We start from the raw sequence: 13,303 nt of genomic DNA on the forward strand, positions 1-13,303 counted from the left end.
ATCTCAGGAGATGAAGTTTCCTCCAAGAAAGGTCTGGGCACCCCAGGACCAGCGTAAGGGGATAGAGAGTCAGGCCGGGATATTCAGAAGAAAACACAGTCGCCAAGGACTTGAGCTTGGTTCAGGAATTGAGCAGCTCCCCACTTCTGCTCCCATCCCCACCACCCTGGGTCCAGTATGGGCCCCTCCCTACACTCCCCATCTGCTGTCTGAGCCAAACCTCTATCCTCCTCCTTTGTTTAGAAATGGCAAAACACAAACTTCTAAGTTTTTCCAGTATGGAGGATTTTGGTTTAAACACCATTTGATCATTTTGTACCACCTAAGATCACAAATCTCTTTCCAAGCTGTCTATAGCGTGTCTGTTCCTGGTGACGCCGATGCCGATGAAAACCTCCTGGCCAGGAGTCTTGAACCTCATTAAGAGATCCCCTAACATGGAAGGCATTTTTTCCCCTAGACTGGAATATAGTTAAATGATATGTGCCGAGGCACTGAAATTCTCTGGTTCCGGTTTTCCCCGAAGAAACCTGAAATCTGGATTTTTTTTTTTTTTAGGTCAAATGTTCCAATTTTTAAATGTTGACAGGCATTAAACCATTTTTAACATGCATTATAGGGACAAATAAAATATCTGCAGTGAAAGGGCTGAGCTACAGTAGTTCTAAAACCTTACCCAGCTCTGATAATGATGGAGGTATTTTATGATTAATGGGGACTTTGCTTCAGGTGAAATGATCAAATCAAATTTCTCCATGTAAGACTAGCCCTAAGAGGCGGCTTCCCTTGAAGTACAGCCAGAAAAGGCAGCTGGTCCCACTGATTCTACTCATCTCTTTCTCTTCCCCCACCCCCAGCCCCGAAGCAGATCACCTATATACACTCTTAAAATATATAAGGCGTGGGAGACACAGCATGCAAAGTGGCCCATGCACAGCACCTTCCAGAAAGCCTCACCAGGGCCTGCTGGTTTCATCGTCACATCCCCAGGGCCTGACGGGGCCCACAGTGAAGGCTCAGTATGTGTGCACAGAGTTCCCAGGAATATACCATTCTAGGTCCTACTTTAATAAGAATAATTGGGAGGAACAAAATTCCACAGGAGACTTATATTAAATACTGGCTATCACAAAAAACTTTACATCATTAGCTAAAACCATCCAAGAAAAATAAGTCAGATAAATATTATTTCTGCATGTTGTGCATTTAGACCTCTTCCCAGCAGCCGGCTCACATTTTTGGAGAGCACGTGGCTAACACCATCACTCAAAACCTATCTTGACCTCTCAGCAGATACATCCTCTACTAAAAGCAACAAATTCCTGGGCCTTAAGAAAAAAAAAAAAAAGGCTGACAGACGGCTGAGCACAAAAATAAAGATAAATTAATCGAGTTCTAAAAGCAGATGTGGAAAGCACTGGGTTCTCCAAATGCTCTTGTTTCCTTTGGATCTGGGGGACTCACACGTGGTCCCACGGAGCAGAGCTCCTAAGGTAATTTCATGAAGGGCACACTCTCCCCAAGAGCAGTTTGACAACCAACCCACTTCAAGGACTGTAATATTGCTTTTCACATGTCTGCTTCTCCATGCAGTTCTGAGGCAAGGGGTAGAGGTCGGTCAGCTCTTCTCCAGCAGCTCAAGTGCACACCTCCAGCCACCAGCCACGTCGGGCTCTCACACTCTATGCCATGATACTTCCACCCTAACTGCCCCAAAACCCACAGAAATTATTCAAATACACCAGCCCATCCTAAGTCTACTTACCCCACCCCACCAGCTTCTCCCCATGGAAACTACAACAAAGGTGCTGGCCCTCTTCCTCTGCCTCATGACTGACCTCCATGCTTCTCCTGAGTGGCCTCTGGGGGGCACGCTGGGTTCTCCCCAAGGAACCGTGAGTTACAAAACCATCACACTCTCTGCAGCCTCTCTCCAGATCTGCATCTGGCCTCACCATCTCTCACCCAGGGTAATATGGTTGAAACGAGGTTGAACAAAGATGCAATTCAAAGGTTGTCCTTGATGGCGAATGTCTGGTGGCTGCCAGCAGCTGATCACAACCTAAAAAAGCCTACAAGAGAAGTTCTTCAAAGTCAGGAAGGGGTGACTCAACATGCGGGCTAGGAAAAATGATAGTTTCCTTATATAAAAATACAAAAGTCACACCCCGAGAAATCTGTCATTTACATCCCTCAGAAGGTATCTTCCTGGCACGGGCTCTGGTCAGATACATCACAATGTGCTGAGGTTTGCACACCGGGCCCTGCTCACACCGAGGCTTCTGAGATTTAGCGGAGGTGGGGCAGGCACACCCGTTCTGGAAAACAGAACATCTCCTAGTAACCTGAACGGGAGCGAGCACTTGCTCATTCCCCACGGTGAGCCTCTGGCCTTCAGTAGACGAACACGACTGGAAAGGAAAAGTCTGAAAGCAAGGCCCTGGCGGTGGCAATGAAAACACAGAGCCTGCTTCTGTGTAAGAAATGGGTGTCTGCAGCAAGGGTCTTTCGTCACACAGAGAAGCAGCAGGAGGCCGACAGGACTCTCCCCTCATTGTGCTTGGGCATTTTTTTTTTTTAAGATTTTATTTATTTATTTGACAGAGAGAGACAGCCAGCGAGAGAGGGAACACAAGCAGGGGGAGTGGGAGAGGAAGAAGCAGGCTCCTAGTGGAGGAGCCTGATGTGGGGCTCGAACCCAGAACACCGGGATCACACCCTGAGCCGAAGGCAGACGCTTAAGGACTGCGCCATCCAGGCGCCCCCCTCCCTCTTTTCTAATCAGAAGATTAGAGGTGCACTGGCAAAGGGCTTATAATTGATGTTCTTCTCTCCCAGAGTTCCAGGCAACCTGCCCTTTCTTTTTTTTTCTTTTTTAAGATTTTATTTATTTATTTGACAGAGATAGAGACAGCCAGCGAGAGAGGGAACACAAGCAGGGGGAGTGGGAGAGGAAGAAGCAGGATCCCAGCGGAGAAGCCTGATGCGGGGCTCAATCCCAGAACCCTGGGATCACGCCCTGGGCCGAAGGCAGACGCTTAATGACTGAGCCACCCAGGTGCCCCATGCTTGGGCATTCTGATTCTTAAACATTTGGTAACTGACTTTGGCACCTTCCTGCTACTGCAAACTGCAAATTAATAAACCATTGCCAAAAAATTACAAATAAAATCAATCAACCAACCAACCATTGCCAGTGTCACGAGAAGCACTGAGGTAGAGCCCCGCTGAGGTGTTTTGCATCAGTACCATCTTTCCCCACCAGGAAGCGCAATTCGCACAGCTCACCATCTGGGGCCACGTGCAGCCACTGAGGTTACTCTGCCCCGACACGATTTCCTCCGTGGCAGGGAGGCCCTCACTCCCTCCTCCTGTGCCACCACAGGGCTGTTCACTAGACAGAGCTTTCTCAGCAGGGCTGAGCTCTTTCCTGCTAACTCCAGCTATGTGGCAGAGACCAGAAACCATATTCATCAGAATATGGTTAGAGTCCAGGAAGCCAAATGGTCTGCCAGCCTCCCTTACAACTACAGATGGCCCAGTTCCAACCTATGAGAGAGGTCTGTGAGGGGCTTCTGACAAAAATGTTGCCTTCCTGGGGCGCCTGCGTGGCTCAGTTGGTTGAGCAGCTGGCTCTTGATTTCAGTTCATGATCTTGGGGTCCTGGGATTGAGCCCTGCATTGAGGTCCACACTCAGTGGGGCGTCTGCTTGAGATTCTCTCTCTCCCTTCCCCTCTGCCCCTACCCTCATGCTGTCCCTCCAATCCCTTTCATAAATAAATCTTTTTTTAAAAAATGTGACCTTCCTGGTAAGGGCTGATCGCAGCTAGCAGAGCCACCCCCTCAACCCAGGCTTGCATGTAGGTCACCCTGGCGTTACACTATAAAAACATACATATTCGCTCCTAGATAAGGGTCAGAAGAAGAAAGATAAACATGTAGATGGGTATAATATTAATTCGACAGAGAGGTGTGTGTCTATGCTTTAAAAATAACAACAACAACAAACCATACCGTGTGGACCCACTATTCAAAATTAGGTAATTTTAGGTTTCTTTCCTTCCAAGTGGTTCGACTTATAAACATCCCTAAGCCAGGTAGAAAGTAAGCTAGAGGAGTTTCCCTCACCCTTATCTCAGTGCCCTCCACTGTTCTAGGTGTTGGACCCGTGTGAAAGGAAAGCTAAGGATGAGAATCTCTTCAAACACAAAGACAGCCTCATTGGGAGGGAACAGCAGGACACACTGTAGGATTCATCTGTCTACACACCCCGTAGAAGCTTCCAGATTTTCATTACAGTGGGGATAGAACTCATCAAATTCATCCTTAAGCCACCTCTGACAACTTGTAATGAGGATCGACCACACACCCAGAAAAAGATGGAAGGTGGGTAAAAGGAGACGACGACTCCCCAGCCTCCTGAACGCCGTGGAGCAGAAGCAGGAGGCTGAGGAACGCTCTCTCACGCACACATTTGGATTTATCAAGAACAGAAACAGCAACGACTCAAAAATACGTCCTTTTTTTTTTTTTTTTTTTTCCAGGAGCCCTGAGTTTTCTCTCTTGCTCTTTGCTGCCCTGGCTCCGCAGGGGCACGGTCCGAGAGGGCCAGCCTCAGTTGGCTGTGCTGAGTAAAGCACAACAGGAGGCGCCTTCTCAGGGTGAAGCACGACAGGAGCACTCTGCCCCATTCAGGGCTAACCACGGTCATCCGGGTCATCTGAGAGTAAATCTCATGTCACATACTTGTCCCTCACCCAAGGGAAAGGGAAAAGCACTCTTTCTCCCCTTTTGTGAACACGGAAGAGGGCGCTGTGGGGTTGCAGGTATACATGGCGATGAGGGAACAAGACCCGGATGAGACGTGGGCCACGGGGTCTGCGCACAGCCCCTACTTGACCCTGCCCTAGAGAAACGGACTCCATTAGACAGCTGCTCCAGGTCTTCGAGGCTCAAACCCTTCCATTGCAAAATGGAGATAAGGTTGAACTACATTTAAGCTCTCTTTTCGTAGGTCAGAACTTGATAGCAGTCATTTCTTAGAGTCCAGCCTAATAATTCCTGCTCTCCCTGGTCACATTTTTATAGGATCAAATAAAATTATTTATATGAAGGTGGACAAAAATACTTTAACCAAAGAGCATTAACTTTATGAACTGGAACAATGATCAGTGCTTCAAACTCAGCACGTGCCTCACTTGACAAAAAAGGAAGGAGGGAGGGAGGGAGGGAGGGAGGGAGGGAGGGAGGGAGGGAGGGAGGGAGTTATACCGATAGCTTTCAGAATCATTCTTTAAAGTGTCAGCTCTGGACCCACCCCAAACCTACCGAGTCAGAAACACGAGGACCCAGTGGGGAATGTGAGCTTCCGACAAGCGCTCCCAGTAACAACCCAAGTTGGAAAAAAAATTTTTTCCCAGGAAATAAATTGGCCTCTTTGGTTTGGGGCGACTTCCTGCTGAAATGCAGGCCCTCTTAGTGTGGTCTTTGCCTTACCAAATGAAAGAGAGTGTCAAAAATTTAATGTGAAGTAGGTTTTTCTTAATAACCAGGAGGAGATGTGAGGTAAAAATCAGCCAAGTTAGCTCAGTCACTAACCAGTTACTAGGAAGTGATAAAACTTGAGGTAAGCGTCAGCTTTTGCTCTAGAGCGTCTTTATCACCTTACTCTGTAATCCAGGTCTTCTAAAAAACTCCTGGTATGGACTGTGGACTCCGGGAAACAAACTGAGGGTTATAGAAGGGGGGGGATGTGGTAACAGGGGGATGGGTATTAAGTAGGGCATGTGTGGTGATGAGCACTGGGTGTTGTACGCAACTAATGAATCGCTGAACACTACATCAAAAACTAATATTGTACTATATGTTGGCTAATTGAACATAATAAAAAAGAGAAATGTTAAAAAAAAAAAAAACTAAAAATAAAATAAAAGTAAAATAAACGTCTCAGTATTGAAGGTCCTGAAGGCGATGCCAGGCCCCGCCTTGCAGCAGGGATGTCATAACTTACCCCTCAGAATGTAGTTCTGATAATTCTGGTCTGCCTCAGCTCCCACCTTGATCAAACACGTCAGACCTTCAGCCACCACAAATTCGTGCACCAAATCCTTGTCATCCTGGCAGGAAAGGAGGGAGAAAAAAAGACTTCAAATACTGTCCTAGTCCTTCCTCCATCCATACTGTTAAAACTATAGACGAGCCTTTGAAGCCAGACTGACCCTCTCAAGACTGTTCTGCTCTATTCAAATGAGGCATCTAGAACCGTTGCCAGAGGAATTTTACAACCAGTCTCCACATTGTTGGTTGCCAAAACCAATTATTGCCTTCTGGGCAATCTAATAAAGATAAAGCAAATGAATCCCCTGTCAGGAATATTTACAGTGTTCTGTTATTCATTCTTCAAAAATCACCAGGCTCCGTGCCCTCACAGGTCCCCAGAGACTGGCCACATGAAGCTTGCTGGCTTTTAGCAACAGGAAATGTTCGATTGCAGCACAGACCATCAAGTGCAGGATTCAAAGCCACTCGTGTGTTCCAAAAGACAGTCCTTAAGTTCAGTGGTTACAAGGGTCTTGCAAATGGTATCTCGGTGAGGAAGCAGTTGCTTTAGCTCCCAGGAGCTCCTGCTCGCAGGGCAAGCCGGGAAGCAGAGCGCACAACGGGCTGTGCGTTGGGGGCAGCCACCTGACCCCGCAAAGGGGCCACTCTGGCAAGCCAGCAGACTCAGGTCACAGAAGACAGGACGTGGAAGGAATCTCAGGGACCATCTAATTTAGCGGTGGTTCTCAAAGAGCGGTGCCCAGACTCACAGGTGGCATGAGCGTCACCTGGGCACTTGATAGAAATGCAAATACCCCAACTGACTACCTCGGAAACTCCACCCTGAGGCTCAGCAATGGGTCTTAACGCATCCTCCAGGTGACTCAGAGGTGCTCAGGATGGTTCCCAGCCCTGACTCCTTCACATTAGGACTATCCGGGGAGCTTTAAAAAGGAGTAGAAAGCAGGACCCTACCCAGATTTAATCAGAATTTTTAGGGTTGGGGCTCTGGCTCTGTTCTTAAATTCCCCAGGAAATCCTAAAGGGCAGCCAGTTCAAGGACCACTGACATAAGCCTACCTTCTCTTTACAGATAAAGATGCAAAACTTTGGCTGAGATCACCTCTGTCCAGCCAGCCCCATCATTTTCTGGAGTACCAAGTTCTACAGAGCTCTATGAGAGGGATTTTTCCACTACTATTTCAGGAGATTTCCTCAATTGAACAGTGCCTGGTCTCAAATGCAGCTAGCCTAAGACTGGAATATTCATCTTCAATTATAACAACAGAGAAAGAAAAAAAACCCTCAGTGATGTAAATAGTAGAAAGCTTAATGGAATAATGAGGGGTTATTATTATAGAAATGGTCAGCAACCATAGTTTATCTCCAAAAAAGAAAAAAATAATTTAGACAAACGAGCGTAATTCTCCTGTCCCTCTGTGAAATCAGCCCCTCATTTTGATTTTATGGCATTTTCCAATTATATGGATGGAGGACTTGAGCTTAGATGTGGGCAGGCCAGGCGAAGGCTCCCCCTTTGAACCAAGAAAACACTCTCAACGTTCAGAGGGCACTGGGGGGAGGGGGGACTGATGCTTGTGCCCTGAAGGTAATGAAAGACAGCTGTGTTAACTCAGACTTTAAGATAATCATGGCTTTGGAAGCAAGAGAAAATGGGACAATATCATGAGTTTTTGGAAAATTACTTTACACTCATATGTATAAAGGAAATAAAAATAATTCTCCCTCCATCCATATCCTTTTCCACCAGCATATGTGAAAAGTGAACATTTAGATGAGCTCATGTCTAGTCAGAAAGTTTTTCCAAGCATGTAACAAATGTTTATTACTTTAACTAAAACTAGATTCACACATGACTTCATGGTGAAAAAGTGAGAACAAGCTCTCAAGAAACCACTCAAGCTAATCACTAATATTAATACAGCAGAGAGTTGGCTGCCCGGCAAAGGCATTTGGAAAAAACATGGACAGGGGAGACAGTGTTTATAAAAATTCAGAACCATAACTAAAATTTATGTACATATGTAGATAAGGCACTTAAGTAATAGACATTTGTGGATAATAAATTGTGGAGAATGTCTTACAAATTGGCAATGGCTGAGATTTTGAACACGTATCCTGAAATACTTAGGCACTAATAAATGATTTTGAAAACATTGGTTTCCGACTAGAATGAAATCAAAATGTTCACACCAACTGATTAGAGATGATCCCTGCATTTCAGAATTTTCTACACTAGCCATACTTTAACCTGTGGTTTTTTTTTTTTTTTTTTAATGTCTATTAGTCAAGGAATATTCAACTCAATGCAAAAGACCAAGGACTTTGTATTTTACACCCTTATGTTCTAAGTTTTCCAGAAAGAACCCCTGCATGTAGAAAACACAAGATGATGAAAATGCAGACTGTGGGTGTGGGAGAAGGCGATCCAAGCCCCAGACAGCTTGCAGCCTGTGTAATCCATTCAACACCCAATGATGCCTGCCCTGGTTTGAGCTGTTCGGTGCCCGCGTGTGTGGTCTCACAAACAGATTATACACTGCTGGTAGCAAGCACCTTCTTCCTTGCCTACATAATGCCAGCAAAGGCTGCTCAAAAATACCAGTTTGATGAATACATGGGAGCAACAACATCCCTGAGAATTCAGATTTAACACTACAGAAAAAGAACTCGGTGAAGGAATGTGCAACAAAAACCCCAAACATGTTTATTTTATTTTTAAATTTTTTCACCTTGGAAAACTTTAACCATATACAAAAGAAGACAGAACAATTTAGTGAACCCCAGGTGCCAATCAATTCATACCAATCCTGTTTCTTCTATCACCCCATATTAATTTGTCTGTCTGCTGCCATATTAATTTGAAGCGAATTCCAGACATCACATCATTTAATCCATAAATACTCCAATATCCATCTCCAAAATACAGAAACTCTTTTTAAAATTATGTACTCATAATAAAAAACTAATACTTTATTCTTAAATGTCCAATCAGTGAACAAAATTCCAACTGCTTCATAAATACAGTTTTGTGTTGTGTGTGTCTTTGTGTGTTTTTTTGTTTTTCTACATTTTGTACCAGGATCCAAGTAAGATCCACATGTGGATTTAAAGGTCTTTTAATTCACTTTTTTCCCCCTTTAAATGTATGTGTTAAAGAAACTGGGTCATTTGTCCTGTAGAGTAGCCTACAGGCTGGATTCTGTTGACTGCACCAGTGAGCTGTAGATTAACATGCACCTCTGTCCTAGATCATTTATAAATTGCTTACTGCATATGGAGGCATGATGAGATCCAGGGTTGATTTGTTGGCTTGACCACATCGTCAATGGTAATGTGAATTACCATGGGGAGCCACATACAATCTGGCTGTATCTCCTTTCCACCATGTCAGCAAGTCTTGATGCTCAATGCCTAGATCCCTTCGCTTAGAGTTGCAAAACTGTGATACTTTAATTCTATTACTCCTCCTTACTTATAAGCTACAAGATTATGACAAACAATACTTCCCCCCTCAACTACTATTTGATTATCCTCAAGTTCACAGAGAAAACTTATGATTTTTGCTGCAATTGTAAAACTGCTAGAAGAAAACATAGGCAGTCATTATTTTGACACCAGCCCTAGAAACATTTTTCTAGACATCTCCTAAGGCAAGGGAAACAAAAGCAAAATTAAACTATTGCAGCTACACCAAAATAAAAAGGTTTTGCGCGGTGAAGGAAACCAAAAAGGCAACCTACTAACTGGAGAAGATATTTGCAAATGATATACCCAATAAGGGGTTAATTTTCAAAATATATAAAGAACATATACAACTCAACACCAAAAAAACAAATAATCCAATTCAGAGCTGAGGACCTAAATAGACATTTTTCCAAAGGAGACATCCAGATGGCCAATGGACACATGAAAAGATGCTCAACATCATTCATCATCAGGGAAATGCAAATTAAAACTATAATGAGTTAGCACCTTACACCTGTCAGACCAGCTAAACTCAAAAACATAAGTTGTAAATAACAAGGGTTGGTGAGGATGTGGAGAAAAAGGAACCCTCATGCACTGTGAGTAGAAATGCAAATTTGTATAGCCACTGTGGAAAACAGTATGGAGGTTCCTCAAAAAATTAAAAATAGAATTACTATATGATCCAGTAATTCCACTATGGGGTATTTACCCAAAGAAAATGAAAATACTAATTACAAAAGGTATATACACTCCATGTTTATTGAAGCATTATTTACAATAGTCAAGATATGGAAGCAACCCATGTGTCCATCCACTGACGAATAAAAAAGATGCAGCGTGTACACACACACACACACACACACACACACACACACACAGTGAAGTATTACTCAGCCATAAAAAAGAATGAGACCTTGCCATTTACAGCAACATGGATGGACCTAGAGGATAGAATTCTAAGTGAAAAAGACAAATACCATATGATTTCATTCATTCTGTCTTAAATAAATAAAATCTTTTTAAAAATAAATTCAGGAACACAGAGTTTTTAACTTAACCTCTTCTACCTTTTTTTAAAAGGATTTTTATTTACTTGATATATATACAGAGAGAGAGCGTGCAGAAGTAGGGGGAGCAGCAGGCAGAGGGAGTGAGAGAAGCAGCTGAGCAGGGAGCCCAATTTGGGGCTCAATCCCGGGACCCTGGGATTGTGAAATGAGCCAAACGCAGACGCTTAACCGACTGAGTCACCCAGGTGCCCTTCTTCTACCTTTCTATCTTCTTTCTCCCACACACCAAGAATCCTAATCCTCAAGAACTCTAAGAATGACAAAGTTAGAACACACACACCAGTCTCAGAATAGCAATACAACACCAGCAGCAGCAACAAGATGATTATAAATAGTTGGTTGTGTGTGTGGTTTCTTTTTGTTCTTAGAGTAGATTTACTCAACGTACACAAACCACAATGTTTTAAAGTCACTTGGAATAAGTAACACTTCCCTGGTCAGTTTGGCCACCAGCTGGACACTCCATGAGGTGAACACGGGTTTTGGAAGAAGTCAAAACTGAACAGAAACAGCAAGAGGCTGAGGGACTCTGGGTTAGGGCGAGGAGTGGCAGGAGCATGGCCCTCTGGTGGCACAATGAGAGTCCAGCCCAAGTGCAGCTGGGGAGCTGAGTTAAAAAGAAGGAAGTCATCGAAGGTAAACAAGTTTTATTTTGTTCAGCTAAGGAACAGGGAAATACAGATGGAAATTACTCAGAAACAGGAAAGACTGAAGACATAGGCATCTTCTAGACTATCCAACTCACCTAGTCCATTCACTCATTGCTTAAGCAGCCCCAGACATGCGCTGGGCTCCAAAGACCCAGCGATGAAATCCAGGGAGCTCGCATACAGCCAGACTCAGACAAGTGGCCTGTAGTATCTTAAGTTCTATACTAGAGAGAAGCACAGAGAACTTCAGAGATATTTGAAGGGACTAAGAGGAGTCACTTAGGGAGAGGGACCAAAGTAGGAGGGGATACCAGGAGAGGTCAGAGAGCAGATGTGGGGTGGCAACACATTCTGGCATAGAAGCAATAGGTCCAGGGGCAAAGGTGCAGAGAAGAGTGTGGCTTGCTCCCAGAATGCAACCATGAGTAGAATTTAGGATGCAGCCAAGGGCAGAGAAGTGGGCAGTAGAGGCCAAATCCACAGGGCTTCCATGTTATACTGAGAAATTCAGATGTAATCCAGAAGGCTCCATGGAACCAGCAAGAGAACGATTTCCTCAAACCCCTCTGGTAGGAAGTTAAAGAACAGACTGAGATGGAGAGAACCAAAAGCAGGCAGTGCCCAAGGACAGCTGTTGTGATTTTTCCAGAACAAACAGCCTGAACCAAGGCAGACCCCAACCCTCAAGGTATCATGAGGGGCAATGATACAGTAGGTTCACAACCATAATTGTCAGGAGAGCCAAGAGGACTCATGTCCAGAAATGCTAACATTGAGAAGAGACTCAGCTTGGGGAGAAGGGAAGGGCATGGTTGAACAAGTTTAAGGACCAGTGGGATGAGAATGTTCAGATGGGATGGATTTTTGGCCTTTTTGCCAATCCCCTCCCAGGAAGACATCCACGAGGGGGACCGCCACTCTACTAGAACTATCACTGAAACGAAAATTTTTTTAAAATACGGATAAGACAGGAATTGAAGAGAAGTAGACTATACACTAGAGTCCAGAATCATTACAGAAGGAACAACGAACCTATACAGACACCAGTTCTTGCAAGTTCCATCCTGATTCTGCCCAGGCAGCAGCCTCTTCCTCTTCCCCTGGCATGCTCGCTCTCTCTCTCCCCTCTGCAGTCTCGCATGAGAGGCTTGGAGCTTGTCTGCCCTCCCATCCTAGGCTCGTGACTTCCTCAGGGCAGGGACAGAGGGAAGGCTTAGGAGGAAAGGATAAAACAGACCCTGAAAAAGGGGCACACCCATGTGCACAAGGGATGTGTCCTTAGCAGCATGGTTTATACAACAGCCAACACCTGCCAACAGAAGAAGGAACAAGGTCCCTTGTGCTGTATTCGTACACTAGAACACTCCGAGCGACACCAGTCAGTCATGCCCACCGCTAGCCCACTGTAGTAAATAAGCTGGACTATGACACATGCAGCAGAACACATCTGGAGTCAGCAGAAGAAAAACACAGATACTGCCGGGGACTCTTCACCATCAGCATGGAAACACACATGCGCACGACCATCAATTGAGAGGGGACCTGGGGTAGGGAGAGGATGGTTGGAATGAGGGAGAAAACGTGACCTCAATTATAACTGTGGTAGGTTTGTCTTTTTAAAAGTCTGAGGTAAATATGGGAAAACATGATTTGATAAAGTTGTCATTACTTCTTAATGTCTGAAATATTTGATGCTGTAGAAATATTCTCAACTGAGATGTTGACCTCATTGACATTTTAATCCAAGGAAACCTTTCTTCCTGTAATCAGTGAGAGTAGAAACATGTCTGTATCTAATTCCATAAGCAATGCAAAAACAGGACCTAAGAGCATTTTTTCTTCTTTTTTACCTGAAATATCTGCTTCAGGGAGAAAAGGGCCCTTCTTAAATCTCGCCCACTGGAGTTGTACAGTTTTTCTGAAACAAAAAAAAACATAACATATAGAATTAATTAAACTGACTCAATGAATGGTAAAAACATAGCATGTGAACAATGAACAGAACTTCCACTGGAGAGGTGAGTAGACTGAATGCTTCAAAGATACAGCCC

The 13,303-nt window shown here is 44.4% G+C and overlaps 1 protein-coding gene across 22 annotated transcripts in view; it reads right to left on the reverse strand.

Annotated features, from left to right (window-relative positions):
- The window catches only part of FHOD3 (formin homology 2 domain containing 3), a 450,733-nt gene that overhangs the window by 244,403 nt on the left and 193,027 nt on the right, over positions 1 to 13,303 (reverse strand). For all 22 annotated transcript variants that reach the window (XM_045777869.2, XM_087869863.1, XM_045777879.2 and 19 more), the window contains 2 exons: positions 13,103 to 13,170; positions 6,012 to 6,117 (listed from right to left, as the gene is read on the reverse strand). In XM_045777869.2, coding sequence (XP_045633825.2) covers positions 6,012 to 6,117; positions 13,103 to 13,170 — 174 coding nt within the window. The remainder of the gene's footprint in view (positions 1 to 6,011; positions 6,118 to 13,102; positions 13,171 to 13,303) is intronic.

The sequence above is a fragment of the Ursus americanus genome, chromosome 19, assembly GCF_024610735.1.
Source record: "Ursus americanus isolate L20-20 chromosome 19, mUrsAme1.1.p, whole genome shotgun sequence".
NCBI classification, from domain to species: domain Eukaryota; kingdom Metazoa; phylum Chordata; class Mammalia; order Carnivora; family Ursidae; genus Ursus; species Ursus americanus.